This window comes from Chiloscyllium plagiosum, unplaced genomic scaffold (assembly GCF_037043375.1).
Source record: "Chiloscyllium plagiosum isolate Xiang-an unplaced genomic scaffold, Cpla_swu_hap1 HiC_scaffold_2, whole genome shotgun sequence".
Classification (NCBI taxonomy): Eukaryota; Metazoa; Chordata; class Chondrichthyes; order Orectolobiformes; family Hemiscylliidae; genus Chiloscyllium; species Chiloscyllium plagiosum.
This window is the reverse complement of record NW_028270140.1, coordinates 114,844,059-114,867,972: the sequence shown is the minus strand read 5'-3', so window position 1 is coordinate 114,867,972 and position 23,914 is coordinate 114,844,059. Positions and strand designations below refer to the sequence as shown.

General features: G+C 41.3%; 1 protein-coding gene across 2 annotated transcripts in view; it reads right to left on the bottom strand.

Annotated features, from left to right (window-relative positions):
• LOC122559080 (xanthine dehydrogenase-like) overlaps nt 1-23,914 on the bottom strand; it is a 191,825-nt gene that overhangs the window by 44,573 nt on the left and 123,338 nt on the right. For both annotated transcript variants that reach the window (XM_087999784.1, XM_087999786.1), the window contains exons 18-24: nt 21,851-21,960; nt 16,335-16,439; nt 14,704-14,782; nt 9,915-10,029; nt 7,589-7,669; nt 3,560-3,724; nt 2,310-2,447 (exon numbers count right to left, since the gene is read on the bottom strand). In XM_087999784.1, coding sequence (XP_087855910.1) covers nt 2,310-2,447; nt 3,560-3,724; nt 7,589-7,669; nt 9,915-10,029; nt 14,704-14,782; nt 16,335-16,439; nt 21,851-21,960 — 793 coding nt within the window. The remainder of the gene's footprint in view (nt 1-2,309; nt 2,448-3,559; nt 3,725-7,588; nt 7,670-9,914; nt 10,030-14,703; nt 14,783-16,334; nt 16,440-21,850; nt 21,961-23,914) is intronic.

Here is a 23,914-nt window from a genome sequence, read left to right as displayed (position 1 = left end):
TCACTTCCATTCAGACCTCAGACATGCTTCAGGCCTACAGACTCTGGCACCGGAGGTTAAAAATTAAGTGGGTGAGTTCCTCAGAATCAGATTCAGCTTCTTGAGGTTGCTAAATTTCCTCACCCCTCAATTCCTGTCATAATGGTGCAAATTCAACTCTTAGACTCCAAAGGTTTTCCTGGTTGCAACCCCTGTTGCATTTGGATTATGTCATGCCCTAGCAATATGAATGTGTAATAACTCAGGAAGCCCAATTGGAAAGGAACATTGTTTATTATTGGAAAACAAAACAGAGCCAATATTTGAGGCACACATCGGCTAGTCTCAGCCTGGGACACACAGTTCTGCAGACTTATCCCTGGGTCTGCTTTATATTTTCTAATCAACTTGTTCAGAGATGTTGTAATACACCTCTGGAGCAGATGGGACTTGAACCCAAGTCTCTCAGTTCAGGGGTAGGCACACCACTATTGTACATTGAAAGCCCTTCTGGGTCTGCCTTATATTGGGTTCAGGTGTTGAGTTCCAGCAGGCAGGTCATTGCCTCCTGCCAAGGGAGTTCATACTCAACAAGCCCCACACTAGATTAATTAATGATTTCCGATGAGCCTTTTATGGGTTATCACAGAAACGTTCGAGCAGATTGATCTCCTAAGCCAACCTAAAATCCTCTCAACCTGAATAAATCAGACAAATCCCCTTCTTGTTGCAGTTCATTCTTTTCAAATATCATCAGACTGTCATGTTAGAGATGAAAAATGTGTTGCTGGAAAAGCACAGCAGGTCAGGCAGCATCCAAGGAGCAGGAGAATCGACATCTCGGGCATAAGCCCTGAAGAAGGGCTTATGCCCGAAACGTCGATTCTCCTGCTCCTTGGATGCTGCCTGACCTGCTGTGCTTTTCCAGCAACACATTTTCCATCTCTGATCTCCAGCATCTGCAGTCCTCACTTTCTCCTTGTCATGCTAGAGCTAATTTATCTTGAACAATGATAGCTTTGCATTGTATTATCCAATCTGATCTGGGTCAATCTGCTTGTAGAGTAAGCTGAAATGAATCTGACTCTGATCAATTCCAGCTGATTATCCCAGTATCATTTTTCTGCGATATTGTCAAGAACAAGAGGGCAACAATTTAAAATAATTGTTAAAAGAAACATATGTGATATAAGGAAAAACATTTAGATGCAGCAAGTAGTTAAGGTCTGGAATGAACTGTCAGTGAATGTGGTGGAGATAGGTGAAAGTGAAGCATTCAAGAGGAAATTAGACTTTGTTAAAAAAGTATGTGCAGGGGGATAGCACCAAGTAAATCGCTCATTTGGACAGCCAGCACAGACACGATAGGCTGAACTGTCTCCTTCTCCATGGTAGTAACTCTGTGAGTCTTATGGACAAAGCTATTTTTAATCTATTATATATCCTGACAGTAGAAGAAGATGCAACCAAGCTGAAATAAAATATTTCTTTTTGTGTCACACAAACAAGACAACCAAATGTAGGAACAAGTTACCACAGATGCTGGAATCTGTACTGTAAACAAAAAATACTGAAAATCACAGGCAAGCTAACATTTTGACTCTAGATGACTCTTCTATCAGAGCTGATGTGAAATGTGGAGGGGGCAGCATTTATGCAATAGTGGGAAGGATGGAGTGCTGGGGGAGAAAGGCTGCTGATATTGCAGATTAAGTGATTGGAATGTGAGAATGGCAGAACAATGGTGCATCTAACTGACAGACTGGAAAGAACAGATAGTTCCACTGGAATGGGTAAAGAGGAGAGAGGACATGGTGACAGAGAATGCAGCAAATAAAGCTAAAAGGAAGGAAAGGAGTGGGAGTGGGTTCACAATATGAAGGTGTCGAACTTAATATTAAGTCCAGAAGGTTGTAAATTGTCTATTCTGAAGGTGAGATGTTGTTCCTCCTGTTTGCGCTGTGATTCACTGGAGCATTTCAGCATGCCCAGGGCAGACATATGCGCATGTGAGCAGGACGCTGTGTTTAAATGGCCAGCTATGGGAAGGTTAGGGTCATGCTTGTGTTGGGACTGGAGGTGCACTGCAAAGTAGTCTGCAAATATATTGATTATTGCATCTGACCCAAACCTAATGTCCGATAAAATAAGTTCCAAAATAAGTCATAACATGGAATGATACATAAAAATTAAATCAGTGAAATTGAAATCATACTTTACGAGAGCAACTGAGTTTTTTTTTCTTCTACAATATGTGCACAACCTCCAATGATTTCAATGATGCAATTTAAACTAACCACTGAATTACAGTGTTTCTAAAGAGCACTTACACAGGTAAAAGCCTTCAGTCCAGTCCAAGGCATATTTGAGGGGAACCACTGCCAGTCCTTTTTTCTTCCATCTGTTGTCTGCATTGAATTTGTTAATTGCTTGCAGGCGCTCAGCCACATTCACTTCTTGTAACTGAGCTGTTTAGATTGACAATAAAAATGGTTAAGGCTCCAGTTCATTTAGCGAGTGCAAGACATAAAAACAGTATGGTTATCATATTGTCTGAACATTTTTGCATACATTGGCATGGATGTGCAATATTCAAACACAGCAGAAACATTTCACATGACTTGTATAATCATCACGAGGTATGACTAAAACTAAACAAAAATCAGATGAGCCATGAAATGTGCTAACTAACCTTTGCATTGTCATTGGTATCCTGGTCAGAAGTCACACAACACTAGATCCAACAACGCTGTTCCAAAAGTTTGTGATTTCAAATAAACCCGTTGGACTATAATTTGGTGTTGTGCGATTTCTGACCTTGTCCACCCCAGTCCAACATCAGCACGTCTACATCATTAGCATCCTGACATACAAGCTCCATGTTGAGCATACTCATTTGTAAAATCAACTTCACACAAACCAATTTGCCCTGTTTAAAGCATTTCCTTTTGCTGGAGTCTACTAAGTTGATAGTTTGATTGTTGTATTAATTTTACTGCTACTGATGCTTTTTTTGTGACAGAAAGATTCTGGATTAGTGGTGCTGGGAAAGCACAGCAGTTCAGGCAGCATCCGAGGAGCAGGAAAATCGACATTTCAGGCAAAAGCTCTTCATCAGGAATACGGCTGAAGAGCACCACTAATCCAGAATCTGTTTTCCAGCATCTGCAGTCATTGTTTTTACCTTGTGACAGAAAGACCATATAAAGGAATATCCAGTTTCCTGGAGAGATGGTGGCATAGTGGCAAAGTTAATATAGTAATAATCCAGAATCTGACGTATTGTCCTGGGGACAAAAGTTTGAATCCCATCAAGACGGATGGTGGAATTTGAATTCAATACAAATCCAGAATAAAAAAGCTGATTTAATGGCAAGCCTGTAATCACTGCCAACTGTTGCAAAAACCGATCTGATTGGTTTAACAATTCATTGATTGGTTAAACAATTGGTTTCATTCAGTTCTGCAGCTCGTCTGTTGACAACTTAGGCAGATAAATTGCTCTCGGGATTGATATCACTATATTCAGCTTGTAGATCATCACAGAATCAGAATCTGTCCAATCTAGCACCAGACTCACTTGAGTAAAGATCCCGGATGCTGCAGTAGGGCAGGTCGAAGCCCAGTGGTGTGATGTCTCCTTTAGAATACAAGTTCCTCTGTTTTACAGCGATAGGATCCAAGTTCAGAAATTTGGCCACATGTTCAAGAATTGTCTCAATGACAAATATGTTGGGTACTGAACCTGTAAAAACAGAAATTTTACATTTAAATGTCAACTTGGCTTAGTGATGGAACTCTAGCCTCTGATATATTATGGTCATGTCACATTGCTGAGTTGAGTATCTAATCTCACGTGATATTTTAATCTTGCTTTGTGCAGTGCTTCATTGTAATGGTGCAGTCTTTGAGATGAAACTTCCTGATAATGTGACATTATTAGAAGAGCAAATAGCTCCCTCTGTGTGCTAGTCAATGGTTGCCATTATCCAAATTATTAAAATCAGAATATCAACATATTCAATCATTTATTGATCCTTACAAGTGATTTCAATATTTCATTTCCATCTCTTCAATAAAAAGTTACATAAGAAGATAAAAACGCAATAAATAGGAATATGAGTAGGCCATTCAGCTCCTTAAGCCTGCACTCTCACACACAAGAACACGGCCAATCTGCCTCAGATCTCAAAATCCTCTTTTGTGCCAGCTCAGCTCATCATAGCCCTGATCATTCAGAAATCTATCTACTATCTATCTCCCTATAAAACCATACACCCACAGAAGCAGATGAAGGCCATTATGCCCAAATAGTCTACTCTGCCATTCAATGAAATTATGGCTGATCTGTTAATCCTTAAATTCACTTTCCTGCCTTTTCCTTTTACCCTTAATTCCCTTACTGATTAAGTATCTGTCTATCTCAGTTTTGAATATAATTTACAAATCTTTCTGAAAAGTCCTCTGCAGTCGTAAATTTTATAGATTCACTGCTCTGCGAGAAGAAATCCCTCCATCACTGTTGAAAAGAAAAGCCCTTATTCTGAGATTATCCCCTCTGTTCTTTCGCTCTACAAGCAGAGGAAATAACCTCTCTGCAACTACTCTGACAAGCCCCCTAAGAATCTTCTGAAGTTAAAAATCATACAATACCAGGTTATAGTCCAATAGGTTTATTTGGAAAACCACCTAATGAAGGAGCTGAAAATGTGTTGCTGGAAAAGTGCAGCAGGTCAGGCAGCATCCAGGGAACAGGAGAATCGACGTTTCGGGCATAAGCCCTTCTTCAGGAATGAGGAAAGTTTGTCCAGCAGGCTAAGATAAAAGGTAGGGAGGAGGGACTTGGGGGAGGGGCATCAGAAATGTGATAGGTGGAAAGAGGTCAAGGTGAGGGTGATAGGTCAGACTGGGATGGAGGTGGAGAGGTCAGGAAGAAGATTGCAGGTTAGGAAGGCGGTGTTGAATTCGATGGATTTGATCGAGACAAGGTGGGGGGGAGGGGAAATGAGGAAACTGGTGAAATCCGAGTTCATCCCTTGTGGTTGGAGGGTTCCTAGGCGGAAGATGAGGCGCTCTTCCTCCAACCGTCATTTTGTTGTGGTCTGGCGATGGAGGAGTCCAAAGACCTGCATATCCTTGGTGGAGTGGGAGGGGGAGTTGAAATGTTGAGCCACAGAGTGGTTAGGTTGGTTGGTTCGGGTGTCCCAGAGGTGTTCTCTGAAACGCTCCGGCTGGCTCAACATTTCAACTCCCCCTCCCACTCCACCAAGGATATGCAGGTCTTTGGACTCCTCCATCGCCAGACCACAACGAAACGACGTTTGGAGGAAGAGCACCTCATCTTCCGCCTAGGAACCCTCCAACCACAAGGGATGAACTCGGATTTCACCAGTTTCCTCATTTCCCCTCCCCCCACCTTATCTCGATCAAATCCATCGAATTCAGCACCGCCTTCCTAACCTGCAATCTTCTTCCTGACCTCTCCACCCCCACCCCAGTCTGACCTATCAATTTCACCTTGACCTCTTTCCACCTATCACATTTCCGACGCCCATCCCCCAAGTCCCTCCTCCCTACCTTTTATCTTAGCCTGCTGGACAAACTTTCCTCATTCCTGAAGAAGGGCTTATGCCCGAAACGTCGATTCTCCTATTCCCTGGATGCTGCCTGACCTGCTGCGCTTTTCCAGCAACATATTTTCAGCTCTGATCTCCAGCATCTGCAGACCTCACTTTCTCCACCTAATGAAGGAGCAGTGCATAAAAGCTAGTGCATCCAAATAAACCCATTGGACTATAACTTGGTGTTGTGTGATTTTTAACTGTATGCCCCAGTCCAACACTAGCACCTCTAAATCAAGAATCTTATGTTTTAATAAGGTCACCTCTCATTCGTCTAAACTCTAATGAGTACAGGGTCAATCTACTGAACCTCCTTCATGATAAAATCCTTCCTGTAAATCTCGTGAACATTCTCTGGCCTGCCTACAGTGCACTATATCTTTCCTTAGATAAGGAGTCCAAAACTATTCACAGTATTCCAGATGTGGTCTGGCTCCAGATCTTGTGTTGTTTTGGAGGGATTTCCCTATTTTTATGTTCCATTCTCTTTGAAATAAAGACCAACATTCAATTTTCATTTCCTATTAACTAATGAACTTTAATGCTAGCTTTTTATGTGATCCCTGGATATGGACTCTCCAAATCCCTTATAGTTTTTTTGCAGTCTTTCTGCATTTACATAATATTCAGATTGTCTATTCTTCTTCCCAAAGTCCAGAACTCACAGTTTCCCATACTATCCATTTCAAGTTTTTGTCCACTCCCTTAACATGTCTATACCCCTCTGCAATCTCTGAGTCATCTTCACCACTTGATTTCCTATCTAGTTTGCGCCATCCACAACTGGAAGACAGCACGCACTCTTGCCACATCCAAGTCATTAATAAATAAAGTAAATAATTATGGCTCCAACATTGATCCCTTTGGCACTTCACTGATTATAGTTTGTCATCCTGAAAATGTCCGCTTTTCCCAACTCTGTCTTCTATTAATTAGCCAATCCTCTACTTATGCTAATACATGACCCCTTATACCATGGGCTCATATAATATTAAGTAGCCTAATGTGTGGTACCTTATCAAGCGCCTTCTGAAAATCCAAATCTACTGGTTCCCCTTTATCTATCCCACTTATTGCAGTTTAATTCTACTTACCACTTTCCAATTTAGTCTATACTTACACAAATTTAGTTGCCAGTGACTGTTTTAGCATTTACAATGAAGTAACATTGGAAATTAGAGGGAACTGATGAAACCCACTTTCTCCAATGACTTGTGGTTGACTGCCAGCTTAAGTTTGATAGTAGTCAGAATGGCATAGCAATATTATAAACAGTATTGAATATAGAAATTGTCTTCAGTTGGTAATTATTGACCCAAAGAAGCAAGATTATGGTTTTAAGTTTACAGCTTCAGGATCATATGTGGCCTCAAGAAAAGCAAAATAGTCAATTTCATTATCACTACTGAAATGGGCATTGCCTTTAATAAAGTAGACAATGAATATAATCTGTTAATATGTCTATCTGAGAATTCATCTTGAGTAACATGGACTGGACATGGGTAATTTTTTACCTGAGATTTGCTTGTTGTATGAATCTGATTAGATATTATGCATCAGCTTACGACAATGATATTGCTGTTCCCAGTTCAAGATTTGTAATTTCCAATTCAAATATTCCTGTGCTGAACAATCAGAGCTCAAACACCAGCAGATGAAAAACCATTATTCGAACATCACACCTTGCCTTTCAATGGCAAAGTGCCTTGACTCACTCACATGTCTGTATGTTGAAGTAATCTACGTGAGCTGCTTTCTCTAAGATACAGTTTTTAGAATTGAATAGAATAGCTTTGAGTGAGCTGCAGTGAAAAATGTATAATGTTGCCTCTCGGTGCCACCTTAAGTCCAGATACAAAGGTACAGATACTTTCAGTGTTACAGGATTGAAATAGTAATAAAAAAGGCTAGTATGGAATATAGAGTTTACAAAGTCCAAATAGGTCTTTGACCTATTTAAACACACATAACCTAAATCCTTCTATTACCTGGAGATCTGCACCATGTGTGAGCTGCACGGTTCGTCTTCAGTGCGACAGGGATCAGCTTCCAGTTCTTACACTTGTATGCTGTCAAATAAACATGGGGTCACACCATTGGTATGAGAGGAGAAAGAAAAAAAAGGGGAATGATCATATCTTGAACTATATCAGTAACTTGACGATATAGTATTTCTTTAGAGTATTTAAATTTCATCAACGTTTAAATGCAATAAAAACTAGCCTTCCTTTAATTCTACTTTAGAATATAATAATAATTTAAGTTGACTGGAGCCAATGAGGAGTTTTCATGATTGACCTATATCTTGAATACAAATGTAAAGAGAAGTTGATTTAACTTTGTCCGCACCTACAATGGGTGTACTGTTGAATGCCAACGGATTTAGGTGACATCATCAAATTCAATGGATACAATTTTAATCCTCCTGCATATAAACAAAGGTATAAACAAAGTGAAATCTTTTGAGTTAACACAATCATGCAAGTTGAAATCATTCAGATTATTTAACTCTCCATGGGACATATCCATCTCAGCCACTGTCTTTTTTTTTAACTCATTTCTAGTGTATGGGTGTCACTATCTAGACCAGTGTTTACTGCCCATTCTGAATTGCCCTGCTTTAGGGCATGAAAGCTAGACTTATTTTATTTCTTAAAATATAACAAGAATTTGGAGCCAATGAGGGCACAGTATTAAAATAAAGGGAAGACCTTTCTAGAACAGAAATAAGGAGAACTCTATGAAATCTATGGAATTCACTTTCACAGAAGGCTGTGGAGGTCAGATCATTGAATATATTTAAGACAGAAATAGATAGGTTCTTGATTGTCAAGGAGATCAAGGGTTATGGGAGAAAGCAGGAGAATGGGGTTGAGAAACTTATTAGCCATGATTGAATGATGGAGCAGACTTGATGGACTGAATGGCCTAACTTCTAGTCTTAGGTCTTATGAATCACCTTCTTTAGCTGGGGGGGGGGGGGAGTGTGGAGGGGGGAGGGAGGAGGGGGGGGCAGCCAACCAGCATCGAATATTAAATTTCCATTGGTCATAATATCAGCATTTGGTTTATAATGTTGTGGTGAACTGCAGCCTCATTTAGTTTATGACTGTTTTCACATCAGGAATTAAATGCTCCTGCCAGGAATTGTGTCCAATTGCTTGCTTGTATGTGATGTTCCTGCCTGAATAGTGACAAGATGTGTGTGTCCAAAGGGAGTTGGAGATAGAGCAGTGGTGACCTAGACAGGGTGTTTAGATGGTAAAATGGCAAAGGACAGGTAACTGTGTGATATGGTGTTTAAGCAGTGCCTAGGATGTCAGAACTCTGCTGTCTGTGTCAGGGAGAGTCAGCCATGTGGCTATGTCACATGAGCGGCATGGCTTTGCGATGGCTGTGCCATTCTGCTGCTGTTGAGGGGCAATGTTGGATTGCCAATCTTCTCTGGAGGTATAGCAAACTTTCAAAAAAAGGGTTGGGTGCTAAGAATGCCACACATTCAGCAGATCTCTGCTGAACATTGGTTTTCTTTTCTGGGAATGGTGCGCAGTTAGATTGGGGTAGAAAATGTATAGAGCTGAAAATGAAGCCATTCCTGAGGAAGGGCTTATGCCCGCAACGTCGATTCTCCTGTTCCTTGGATGCTGCCTGACCTGATGCACTTTTCCAGCAACACATTTTCAGCTCTGATCTCCAGCATCTGCAGTCATCACTTTCTCCTCGTAGAAAATGTATATGAAGGATACCGTAAGAATGGAGTAGGTAATTTTTGAACTGGGTTTGGTAAGATACAGTGAGAAATCTCACTAGGTCTTGTGTAGAAAAATGCTCCAAAAACCCAACACAACACACACTTAGCCAAAAAAGCCATAAGATTTAGCCCCATATTTCTAGAAGCTGCCAGAATTTTTTATGGTGACTGCTTATGTACGGCCAATTCTGTGCAGACCATTAAATGCAGTTAGTAGCCGCTCATCATAGGAAGTTTTACTGAAAAATGGAATGTTTTTATAGTGTACAATCAAGAACGAGCATGAATGAAAAGCTTAAGACAAAATATACATTCATTTCTAACTGGAAAATTTGCTATGTTTAATGCTTCAACAATAAAGAGCAATGAACTTGGATTAAATTATTGTCTATTAAAATCTTATTCTTATTAACCTTGTAAATGAATTAAATGAAAAGTGATTGTGTTGACTCAAAAGATTTCATTTTGTTTACAGATCAAGGTACTCAAGGAGTCAATAAATATCCCTCGAGGCTCAAATATTGATGATATGTGGAGACTGCATTTAAAATGAGATACTTTACCATTATCGGAAAATACAAAGTATGCTGATACTTCATTGTCATTCGCACTGCTTCCATTATCACAATAGTAAGTAATGATAACCCCGTTTAGGGTGCCATCATCGTTAAACCCCACCTGGAACAAATCAAACATATTATCTTGTTAAAGCACCAGTTGTTCCAATCGATGCATTGTTGCATGACTGGACTGTGCCTACTTAATAAGAAAGTATACTTCCAGATCACCTAAGTACACCAACCCAATATATGATCCATAATTGAGGGATCATTACATAAAGCAATGTCAGGAAATGTTGAGGGAAGTTTGATGTATAGGCCTTTGCACCTCTTGTTTAATGTTAACCCCGTACAGCCCACATGTACATGTAGGAGGGTTAATTATTTCAAGAAAGTCTTTGGTCTTTGAGAAGGTGCTGTACGGGAAGCTACTTAGTAAGATAAGGGCCCACGGTGTCAGAGGCAAGGTGTGAGCATGGATAGAAAGCAGAGAGTGGGGATAAAAGGGTCCTTCTCAAGAGGCAGCTGGTGATAAGTGGTGTTCTGCAAGGCTCAGTGTTGGGACCACAACTTTTCACTTTATACATTAAAAATCAAGATGAAGGAGCTAAGGGCATTCTGACTAAGTTTACAGATGATACAAAGGCAGGTAAAGACAAGTAGCATTGAGGAGGAGGAGGGGAGGCTTCAGAGGATTTGGATAGATTAGCAGAGTGGGCAAAGAAGTGGCAGATGGAATACAACATGGGAAAGAGTGAGGTCATGCATTTTGACAGAAAGAATAGAGGCATGGTCTATTTTCTAATGGGGAGAAAATTCAGAAGTCTGTGTGCAAAGCACTTGGGAGTTCTAGTCCAGGATTCTCTCAAGATAAACTTGCAGGTTGAGTCAGCAGTTGGGAAGGCAAATGTAATGATTGCATTTATTTTGAGAGGATTTGAATATAAAAGCAGGGATATACTTCTGAGGCCCTCTAAGGCTCTGGTCAGACAACAGTTGGAGTATTGTGCACAGTGTTGGTCTCCATATCTCAGGAAAGATGTACTGGTCCTGGAGCATGTTCAGAGGACGTTCACGAGAATGGTCCCAGGAATGAACAGCTTAACATATGAGGAACGTTTGAGGACTCTGGGTTAATACTCAATGGAGTTTAGAAGAATGAGGGGGAATGAACTCAAACATACAGAATACTGAATGGCAGAGAAGATATTGGGAGGATGTTTCCATTGGCAGGATAGACTAGGGCCCAAGGGCATAGCTTTAGAGTAAAGGGAAGACCTTTTAGAAAGAGATAAGGAGAAACTTCTTCATCCAGAGAGTGGTGAATCTATGAAATTTCTTGCCACTGAAGGCCGTGGAGGCCAGGTCATTGAGTATATTTAAGACTGAGTTAGATAGGTTCTTGAGTATTAAAGACATCAAGGGTTACATGGAGAAAGCAGAAGAATGGAGTTTTGAAACTTATCAGCCATGATTTAATGACAGATCAGACTTGATGTGCTGAATGGCCTAATTTCTGCCCCTATATTTTATGTCTTAATTAACCTTGATGAAGCATTTGAAGCATTATCTTCAGTTTTCTCTCTGTTTTACAGGTTGGTTGACAGGAGTCCATTGAAGGTAACTTAAACCATTAATTTAAATGATTTGGAGATGCCAGTGTTGGACTGGGGTGTACAAAGTTAAAAATCACACAACACCAGGAAATAACCTGGTGTTGTGTGATTTTTAACATTAATTTAAATAGCTGAGTAATGTAGAAAAATAGAATAACGTGATAATAATAAATATAACATAATGAAAAAAGGATGAGCATGGATCTTGATAATCTTTAACAAGATAATGTAGCAAATTTGAATTTTGAAAAGTTTTCTGTCAGGCACATGATTCAAATGAGGGCGTCATGGTGGCTCAGTGGTTAGCACTGCTGCCTCACAGCGCTAGAGACCCGGGTTCAATTCCCACCTCAGACAACTGTCCGTGTGGAGTTTGCACATTCTTCCCATGTCTGCGTGGGTTTCCTCCAGGTGCTCCGGTTTCCTCCCACAGTCCAAAGATGTGCAGGTTAGGTGAATTGGTCATGCTAAATTGCCCATAGTGTTAGGTGGATTAGTCAGGGATAAATATGGGGGGGGGTGTGAGGGGGGGGTTTCTCTTTGGAGGGTCGGTGTGGATTTGTTAGGCTGAAGGGCCTGTTTTCACACTGTAGGGAATCTAATCTAATTTAAAAGCTAAGTGACAGCACTTAAAGTCTGGAGTACAAAATAAAAATAGAAAAATTGGGTAAAAATTTATTCGTAGTAAAATATAGATACATGAGCTAGCTATTGGGAATCAATAGAAACCATGAGCAGTTATAAAGAATGATTGACTGGTTTATAGTTTAGAAATAGCATTCAGCATTATAAATTTAAGGGGAATGACAAGAGAACAAGATAGCTGATATGAAAGAATTAGATGGATGGGCTTAAGTTCTTATTCACAACACATTAGTTTAATATGAATTACCTGATCAATGGATGATGTATAACGGCCAGACTACTAGATTTTAGTAGTTGTGTGCAAGAGCATCATGACTGTGGACAGTTCTTTTTAGCTTAAATAAGGTTTGCAATGAAAATGTTAAAAGGCACAATAACATGCCTTTTGGCCTGATCAGTCCAGACTGACATTTATCACTAGCTGTGGCTCCTCCTGTAGTTTCTTACTAACCCGGCCTGTTTAGCCTGGCTTTGGTGGTGGGGAAAATGCTGGAGTCAATTATTAAAGGTGTAATAACTGAGCATTGGGAAAGCAGTGACAGAATTGGTCCTAGTCAGCATGGATTCATTAAAGAGAAATCATGCCTGACAAATCTTTTGACATTTTTTGAGGATGTGACCAGTAAAGTGGACAAGGGTGATTCAGTAGAGGCTGTGCATCTGGACTTTCAAAAGACTTTTGACAAGGTTCCACAGAAGAGTTTAGAAAGGGAAATTAAAGGTCATAGAGAACAGCTTGGCAGGCAGGAAGCAGAGAGTTGGAATAAACTGGTCCTTTTCAGTGTGGCAGACTACGATGAGTGGGGTGCCGCAGGGTTCAGTGCTGGGATCCCAGCTATTCACATTCGATGATTTGGATGAAGGAGTTGAATGTGATATCTCCAATGTTGCAGATGACACTAAACTGAGTGGCAGTGTGTGCTGTGAGGAGGATGCGAAGAGGTTGCATCGTGACCTGGACAGGCTGAGTGGGCAAATACTTGGCAAATGCAAGAGAACGTGGATAAATGTGAGGTTATTCATTTTGATTGCAAAATTAGTTGGGCAGATTATTATTGGAATGGTGGAAATTTAGGAAAAGGTGAGGTGCAATGAGACATGGGTGTCATGGTGGAACAGTCACTGAAGGTTGGCATACAGTTGCAGTCGGCAGTGAGGAAAGCTAATGACATGCTGGCCTTCATAGGGATTGGATTTGAGTATCGGAGGAAGGATGTCTTGTTGCAGTTATACAGGCCTTGGTGAGGCTACACCTTGAATATTGTGCGCAGTTTTGGTCTCCTGGTCTGAGGAAGGACATTCTTGCTCTTGAGGGATTCCAGCAAAGGTTCACCAGATTCCCAAGATGGCAGGACTGACCTATGAGGAAAGACTGGATTGACTTGGCTTGTATTCACTGGAATTTAGAAGAATGAGATGGGGAGGGGGGTGGGGCGGTGGAATCTCATAGAAACATATAGAACCCTGATGGGACTGGATAGACTAGATGCGGGAAGAATGTTCCTCATGTCAGGGAAGTCCAGAACTAGGGGTCAAAATCTAAGAATAAGGAGTAAGCTTTTCAAGTCTGAGAAGAGGAAGAATTTCTTCACAGAAAATAGTTGTGAATCTGTGGAATTGTCTACCACTGGAAGCTGTTGGAGCCATTTCATTAGATATATTCAAGAGGGAACTAGATGTGGCCCTTGTGGCTAGAGCAATCAAGGGGTAAGGGAAAGACGATAATGAGCTACTGGGATTGCATGATCAGCTATGGTGGTATTGAATGGTGCTGCGGGCTCGGAGGGCTAAATAGCCTACTCCTGCACCTTTTTTCTATGTTTCTATGTTCTCTTCTTCTTCATTTGTCAATTCAGCTTCTCCTTCCGTGCAACTACAATATTCATATCAACTCCTCGTGATAGTGAATTCCGCATTTTCAGCACTCTCTGGGTGAAAATGTTTCTTCTGAATTGGCTATTTGATGACCTTCAGTCTTGCTCTTCAACACAAAGAAATTCGTTCTGATTTATTCAAACTTCTGTATTTTGAAAGACATATTTTAGACCTCTTTTGCTTTTACTCTTGTCCACCAGTTTGAGCATCACTATGTCCATTTAACAATATGGTGTAAAACATACTCCAAGGTTAGGCAAAGGATTAGCAAATTTTTTTCTATTTTTCATTTTTATACTTTTAGAAATAAAATATGGTGCTTGTTTGATTTCGTCTACAACTTTTAACTTGCATGTAATTTATGCATTTGTACTACCAAGTCCTTTTACTCCTCCATCTCATTTAGATCGATATTTACCAAGTAGCATTTGATTTCCTTACTTCTTTTGTGCCCAAGATTATCATTGGAAAACATTTCTTTTTAAAAAAAGTCATGAATCTTTCTACACCTAAAATTAATTTACACCTTAATTGTTCAACACATATCTTCATTATCATTTGTTTATAAAAATAACCTTACATTAATCTGCTTCATATCAAAGTGGCTAAAGTTGACTTAAAGATAGATTCACCAAGAAATGTAAATATTTTCTAACCTTGTATTTGAAAATATAGCCATGGCGTTTGCCAATTGCTTTCATGTTGGTGGCCAGATCCATTATGCACTGAGCAGGTCTATAAAAACAATACGGTACATATGAATAATTCCTCACTGAAATTTACTAAACTGAACTCCACACCAAAATTATGATCTTCAGAGGAAAGGTTCCATAACAACATTTTCTCAATTCCTGAGCTAGTGAGGGAACATGTAGTATTTTTATCCAATTCCATTATGCATGCCTAGCAAGCTGTTTTGCATTGGTGATGAGTCCTTAATCCCAGAAGCTCAGGAACCATCACTTCTCACAAAATGTTAGATGATCACTTTACTTATTGCTTCTACTCACATGTTCTCATTGATCTCTATGTTACATTTCCATTATAACCTTCACATCCACTTCTAAATAGATAATTCCTAAATAGTCATGCCATTCAGATATCTTTCGCAATATTATTTCAAATATTAGTCAATTTATTTTCTTCAATTAAAGTCAAATACCAGGCAAATAATTTTTTTTTTGGTGGCTTGTATCTAGGTATTGCAAAGTATATATCTAACATAATACTTCAGTTATCCAACCGTGGGTTCAGGAAAGAGAAAACTAATCCATTCATTAATTAAATTAATCCACATATTCTCATAGAAGCAACAAAATAATCACAATGTTAATGTGAAAATTTGGACATAGTAGACATTGTAAAGTATTTGTCAAATGATTACAGAAATAAACAAAGAAACAGATGTTGAATGTGAAGGGAGAAATTTGGAGCAATCCCTGAAAGCTTAGATGAAGAAAGGAACTAGTAGGCTGTTTTTCTTTTAAATGAGGGTCATTCTTTTACAACAGAGATGAGAACAATTATTTTCTCTCAGAGAGTTAGGCGATTGTGGAACTCTGCTTCAGAAAGCAATAGAAATGGGATTACTGAATTATTTAAAGATTGAGATAGATAGATGCTCATTAGGCAAAGGAATCAAGAGTCACCAGGGTAGATAGGAATGTCAATTTTAAAAGACAAAGTGCCATGATCTATTTGGTTGGTGGAACAGGCTTAAAAGTTCTACCTTTGCTTCTATTTCATGATCGTTTGGCAATGGGTGGAAGCTGTGGAGAGGCCAAAGATCCATCCATGTTGCCAGGGAAAACTACATTGACTTGATGTCTCTAGAAAGTGTAGATCACCATGACCAAGCTATTATCCAATTAGTCTCACTCCAATCCATAGATCTAATTTTTTTTGTTTTATTTTTCAAGTAACCATCTTTTTGAATTTTCTTCCAAACCCTCTCAAGCGATCCATACCAGAGCACAGTAACTTGTTGTATTTTAAAAAAAGTTTTCTTTCTTGGGTTTTTGACAAATGTGTTCAATCTGTAACCAAACTACATACTGGTAGACATGTCCTTTTGCATGAAAACATAAATTAAATTTTGAACATATCTGTAAATTTTCCACTTACCCTTGTCTGCTCCAGAAGAATAATTCATCTTTTATTATCAATCATTCACACCGAATGGAAAGGAGAAATAAAGACATGTTCTATTCGATTCTATCAAGTTTCTATTAACTATATTATGAAGAGGTTAACTGTATTCTTTGTACAGTATTCATTTATTTCCTACCTGTTAAGTAAATGTGCTGCCAACGCTGCACCACAAGCCACTAAGTTGGCTCGTGTAACTTTAGCTCCAAAACCTCCACCCAAATGATTTGCTTTGACATTAACACTGTATAAAGAATAACATTTTTAGCTTATTAAAACCAATAATTATTTTGACTAATACTGAAGTAAAAGACAATTCAAGAAAACAAGCATTGCATGTCGAAAATAAATCTGCAAACTCTACAAATCTGAAACAAATTTTCAATAAAAATGTACAAAACATATAGTTAGATACTCTTATGATCCTAGGAGAAAGTGAGGACTGCAGATGCTGGGGATCAGAGCTTAAAAATGTGTTGCTGGAAAAGCGCAGCAGGTCTGGCAGCACCAAAGGAGCAGGAGAATCGACGTTTCGGGCATAAGCCCTTCTTCAGGAATGAGGAGGGTGTGCCAAGCAGGCTAGGATAAAAGGTAGGGAGGAGGGACTTGGGGGAGGGGCGTTGGGAATGCAATAGGTGGAAGGAGGTTAAGGTGAGGGTGATAGGCCGAAGAGGGGTGGGGGCGGAGAGGTCAGAAAGAAGATTGCAGGTCAAGAAGGCGGTGCTAAATCTGAGGGTTGGGACAGAGAAAAGGTGGGGCGGAGGGGAAATGAGGAAGCTGGAGAAATCTGCATTCATCCCTTGTGGTTGGAGGGTTCCTAGGCGGAAGATGAGGCGCTCTTCCTCCAGGCGTCGTGTTACCATGGTCTGATGATGGAGGAGGCCAAGGACCTGCATGTCCTTGGCGGAGTGGGACGAGGAGTTAAAGTGTTCAGCCACGGAGCGGTTGGGTTAGTTGGTGCGGGTGTCCCAGAGGTGTTCTCTGAAATGTTCCGCAAGTAGGCGGCCTGTCTCCCCAATGTATAGGAGAGCCATTTCGGGTGCAGCGGATGCAGTAAATGATGTGTGTGGAGGTGCAGGTGAATTTCTGATGGAAATAGAAGGATCCCTTGGGGCCTTGGAGGGAAGTGAGGGGGGAGATGTGGGCGCAAGTTTTGCATTTCTTGCGATTGCAGGGGAAGGTGCTGGGAGTGGAGGTTGGGTTGGTGGGTTGGGTTGATCTGAGGAGGGAGTCGCGGAGTCGCGGAGACGAGGGAGTCGCGGTGGTCTTTCTGGAATGCTGATAGGGTGGGGAGGAAATATATCCTTGGTGGTGGGGTCCGTTTGGAGGTGGTGGAAATGACGAAGGATGATCTGATGTATCTGGACGTTGGTGGGGTGGTAGGTGAGGACCAATGGGGTTCTGTCCTGGTGGCGATTGGAGGGGTGGGGTTCAAGGGCGGAGGAGCGGGAAGTGGAGGAGATGTGGTGGAGAGCATCATCAACCATGTGTGAGGGGAAATTGCGGTCTTTGAAGAAGGTGGCCATCTGGGTTGTTCGGTATTGGAATTGGTCCTCCTGGGAGCAGATGCAGCAAAGGCGAAGGAATTGGGAATAGACCCCACCTCCCACCATCAAACACATCATCTCCCAGACCATACATAACCTCATCACCTCAGGGGATCTCCCATCCACCGCCTCCAACCTCATAGTCCCACAACCCCGCACCGTCTGTTTCTACCTCCTGCCCAAAATCCACAAACCTGACTGCCCCGGCCGACCCATTGTCTCAGCCTGCTCCTGCCCCACCGAACTCCTTTCTGCATACCTTGACACGGTCCTATCCCCCTTAGTCCAAGAACTCCCCACCTACGTTTGGGACACCACCCATGCCCTCCACCTCCTCCATGATTTTCGCTTCCCCGGCCCCCAACGCGTTATCTTCACCATGGACATCCAATCCCTGTACACCTCCATCCCCCATCACGAAGACCTCAAAGCCCTCGGCTTCTTCCTTTCCCGCCGAACCAACCAGTATCCTTCCACTGACACCCTCCTTCGACTAACTGAACTGGTCCTCACTCTGAACAACTTCTCTTTCAAATCCTCCCACTTCCTCCAAACCAAAGGAATAGCCATGGGCACCCGCATGGGCCCCAGCTATGCCTGCCTCTTCATTGGATATGTGGAACAGTCCATCTTCCGCAGCTACATTGGCACCAACCCCCACCTTTTCCTCCGCTACATCGATGACTGTATCGGCGCCACCTCATGCTCCCACAAGGAAGTTGAACAGTTCATCCACTTTACTAAAACCTTCCACCCCGACCTCAAATTTACCTGGATCATCTCAGACTCCTCCCTCCCCTTCCTAGACCTCTCCATTTCATTCTCGGACGACCGACTCAACACGGACGTTTACTATAAACTGATAGACTCCCACAGCTACCTAGATTACATCTCCTCCCACCCTGCCCCCTGTAAAAACGCCATCCCATATTCCCAATTCCTTCGCCTTCGCCGCATCTGCTCCCAGGAGGACCAATTCCAATACCGAACAACCCAGATGGCCTCCTTCTTCAAAGACCGCAATTTCCCCTCAGACGTGGTTGACGATGTTCTCCACCACATCTCCTCCACTTCCCGCTCCTCTGCCCTTGAACTCTGCCCCTCCAAACGCCACCAGGACAGAACCCCACTGATCCTCACCTACCACCCCACCAACCTCCAGATACATCGGATCATCCTTTGTCATTTCCGCCACCTCTAAACAGACCCCATCACCAAGGATATATTTCCCTCCCCACCCCTATCAGTGTTCCGGAAAGACCATTCCCTCTGCGACTCCCTTGTCAGATCAACCCAACCTCGACTCCCGGCATCTTCTCCTGCAATCACAAGAAATGCAAAACTTGCGCCCATACCTCCCCCCTCACTTCCCTCCAAGGCCCCAAGGGATCCTTCTATATCCATCAGAAATTCACCTGCACCTCCACACACATCATTTACTGCATCTGCTGCACCTGATGTGGCCTCCTATACATTGGGGAGACAGGCCGCCTATTTGCGGAACATTTCAGAGAACACCTCTGGGACACCCACACCAACCAACACAACCGCCCCGTGACTGAACACTTTTACTCCCCCTCCCACTCCGCCAAGGACATGCAGGCCCTTGACCTCCTCCATCATCAGACCACGGCAACACGACGCCTGGAGGAAAAATGACTCATCTTCCACCTAAGAACTTTCCAACCACAAGGGATGAATGCAGATTTCTCCAGCTTCCTCATTCCCCCCCCGCCCCCTTTTCTCAGTCCCAACCCTCAGACTCAGCACCACCTTCTTGACCTGCAATCTTCTTCCCGACCTCTCCGCCCCCACCCCTCTCCGGCCTATCACCCTCACCTTAACCTCCTTCCACCTATTGCATTCCCAACGCCCCTCCCCCAAGTCCCTTCTCCCTACCTTTTATCTTAGCCTGCTTGGCACACCCTCCTCATTCCTGAAGAAGGGCTTATGCCCGAAATGTCGATTCTCCTGCTCCTTTGTTGCTGCCTGACCTGCTGCGCTTTTCCAGCAACACATTTTTAAACTCTTATGATCCTGCTTGACCAAATACTAAACTTGATCTTGATTTCAGTGATCAACTAGAGAAGTTAAAAATTACACAACATCAGGTTACAGTCCACCAGGTTTAATTGGAAGCACTTTAATTGGAAATACGGTTGTTGAGTATAAGAATGTAAGGCACAGTACTTATAGCAAAAGTTTGCAGTGTTTTATAACTGAAATTATATATTGAAAAAGACTTGGATTTTTTGTTAAGTCCGTCATCTTTTAGAATGACCATGTTGCTTTCAGTTCTTTCATATGTAAATCGCATAACCATTTTTTTAAAAGTTACATTCTCAAGTGAACTTTAACAATAGGTGGTGTGTCAGTCGAGATAATGTACATTATCAATGAGGATGAGCACCTCGCCAAGACCTTCCCATACCTCCACTGCTCACCTTTAAACAACCACCAAACCTCTAACAGATCATTATTCCTACCAAACTGCCCGACTTTCAGGACAACTCCATACAACCCTGTCACGGTAGGCGCTGCAAGACGTGTCAGAGTGTGGACATGGATACCACCATTACACGTGGTGACACCTCTCACCATGTATGTGGCAGGTACTCGTGACTCAGCCAGCGTTGTCTATCTTATATGTTGCCGGCAAGGATACCCTGAGGCATGGTAATTTGGGGAAACTGAGCAGAGGCTACGGCAACGGATGAATGGGCACCGCACAACCATCAACAGACAGAAGTGTTCCCTCCCAGTTGGAGAACACTTCAGTGGTCTGGGACTTTCGACCTCGGATCTTCAGGTGATCATCCTCCAAGGCGGACTTCACGACAAACAGCAACAAAAAGTGGTCGAGCAGAGGCTGATAACCAAGTTCCGTACCTATGGGGATGGCCTCAACCGAGACCTTGGGTTTATGTCACACTACAGGTGACCCCATTGCATTATACACACACATAGACACACATGCACACACAGACACACACTCCTACAGACACACACACTGATGCAGATCCTCTCTCATACGCTTACACATATGCTTCCACACTCTCACATGCACCCTCTCACAGACTTATACCCCTTTACACTTACACTCACACACATGCACACACTCTCTCACAGACACTTATAATCGTCCCCACACACACACCCACATATACACGTACACATATAAGTTTGTGGGGTGAATTTGTACTTGCAGAATTACATTTTACTTTGCTCAAAAACTACATGAATCCATGTAAGATTCTGTAAATCCATTTTTTAGATTAGAATCAGTCTAAACATTGTGCCACAGACAGCCTCACACAGGGGAGCTCACACCTTCAATACATTATCTCGGCTGACATGACACCAATTGTTAAAGTTCACTTAAGAATGTAACTTTAAAAAAGTTCTGCGATTTACATATGAAAGAACTGAAACCTACATGATCATTCTGACAGATGAGAGACTTAACATACAATCCAGCTCTTTTTCAATATATAATTTCAGTTATATCACATTCTATGCGTTTGCTATAAATTATGTGTCTTACAATCTTATGCTCCACAATCACCTGATGAAGGAGCAGCGCTCCAAAATCTAGTGCTTCCAATTAAACCTGTTGGACTATAACCTGGTGTTGTGTGATTTTTAACTTTGTATACCCCAGTTCAACACCGGCATCTCCGAATCTCAACTAAAGAAATAAGACATAAGATCCTCTTAATTGCTATGGCCTTGCCGTCTTACAAATTTTGTGACCAGCCATCACAACTGAAGAGAAGAGATGGTAATGTTGTATTTATTTAAAGGTTAAGACAGTTACAGTACTTATTAGAAAATTTATATGGTGATGAATTGCACAGTTAATGTCTGAGTGTCCTGATAAATGTGATAGACCCTTTACTGTCATAGTCCCTTTCCTTTTTTCTGTAGAGAATTGTGTTTGTGAGTTTCATGTCAATTATGCCTTGGAGGTCTAAACATGTTACGCCATATTCTAACCAGTGTTTTTATCAAAGTTGCCTTCTACAATTTCAATGTTGGCGTTAATACAAGCTGTAAAGTAATTGCAGCAAGTTAGTCATAAAGTGGGAGGAAGGTAAGATCTGTTTACTCTTTGGCAGGTATTCCACATGCACCGGCAATAGCTTGTTGTGCTAAGTCCAACCATTGGCAAGATGCCTGGACATCCAAACCATCTTCAGTAGGCACGCACCGACAAATCTGTCCAAAAATAAATAGTTAAAATATCATCTCTGAAGATAGTTATTTCTAGATGAGTCTGAATTTTCTGCTATGCACCAGTTTAACTGCCCACCTTCTCCCACTCTGACCTTTCTGTCCTTGGTCTGCTGCAGTGTTCTGGCAAAGCTGAGTACCAGCTTGAGGAACAGTACTTCATCTTAGTAATCTGAAGTCTGAAGAACTTAATATTTTAAGTCCAATAATTTTAGATGACAACCTCTAAACACATCCTGTTGCATGTGCTTATTTTTTCTCCATTCTACCTTAATCCATTTGCTTTGCATTCATGCTGTTGCTATTTTAGCATTTGTGCCATAGTTTTTGTTTCTTTAATTTGCCCCTTCGCACTCCCTCCCCACTTACCTTTCTTCCCACCTCCCACTTCACTTACTCAAAGCCTATCATATCTCTAACTTTGCTCAGGTTTGATGAAATTGTTAATTCTGTTGTCTCTCCACAGGTGCTGCTTGATTTGCTGAGTATTTCTAGAATGTTCTATCTATATTTCTGGAGTTTGCAGATACATCTAGATCATGTTTGAGAACAGATACTTGACTGTCTGTGCACCTCATGTTTAAATCTTATACACAAACACCCACACACAAACTTGTTTAACTGATGTCTTGTATACTCAGCAGCAGACACCTTTGAATTCTCAGTGCATATTTCTTTTTAACATATTTTTCTTAATTGCTTTATTGCTGAGCATTGTCTTTTGAAGCACTGAGAGAAAACAAGAAGAGTGAGACCGTCTTACAGTTTTGCGGTTACAAATCCATCACTCTTTTTCCAGCGCTCTGCCCAAGCAGCTGCTCAAAGTACAGTTCATTCATGTATTCCCGTATCTGAGCTTATTGCTTTCCAAGCTGGGTAAGTTATGGATGAGACTTTCATCGTAATATGTCATAAAGATGTCATAAAGTCAAACAGCAGATACAGATTTGAGTTTCAATGTGTTTTGATAAGACAGTTAATTTCAGCCCAGATTGTTTCTTTTTTGTTGATGGTTTTGTTAGCAGGCTCACTCTATGGTCAGCTGATTGTTGTAGCCATTTTGAGTGTTTTTCTATTTTAAAAACTACTTTAATCGATGAAGGTCTCAAGTATTAAAATCAGACTACAAAATCTAAAAACCGATGTCTGTATTTTACTACTATCATGTCATAGCATTTCAGCACTTGTGATGCCATCACTAGTTGCTTGAGTTGAATGAATGCTGCTTCTTATTTGAGACCCCAATACCACAGCAGGTCTTCGAGTGTGAGTGGGCATAATGGTTCATACTCCGATGACAAATTATGCAAGAATTTTGCCCAATACTCCTCAATCCAACAAATTGTTGCCTTGCTTTTACTGCTATTAGTCACTGCATCACGGCCATAGCTCTCACCATTTCAGCAACTGCAAGAAGATTTTTTTTCTGTCAGCACATGACCTGTGTACTTGATATCAAACATCATTAATTATAATCTTTTCCAATTTAACTTCATCTTCATCTGGCAAACTCTGTCAAGCAATCACACTAGATGTAACTTGTGGTCAACAATGGCTTCTTTTATTCTGTCTCTGTATCCATAAGCTAGCAGATCACACATGATAGCTTCCATTCTACAAAGATCACTAACTATCTAATTCTCTATATTGACATTCTTCTGGAGCTGTGGAAGTACAAAATGGCACAACTATCTATATCTCCTGAAGGTTGTCCAGAATGTGGTTGGAAAGCTGCTGCTTTCATTCAACTTCAATAATCATCCTTTGTTCATGTTTTTATTCAGTCATGTTTTCCTGTATCCAAATTAATTGTTTTTCAGGCTGGAACTTTTTCAGATGATTCTTTCATCTCATTTTGTGACACTTAATCAAAAGGTATAAGTCAAACTGGAAATACAGATCTATGTTTCAATGCCTTAAAATAACAAGGTGATCATGA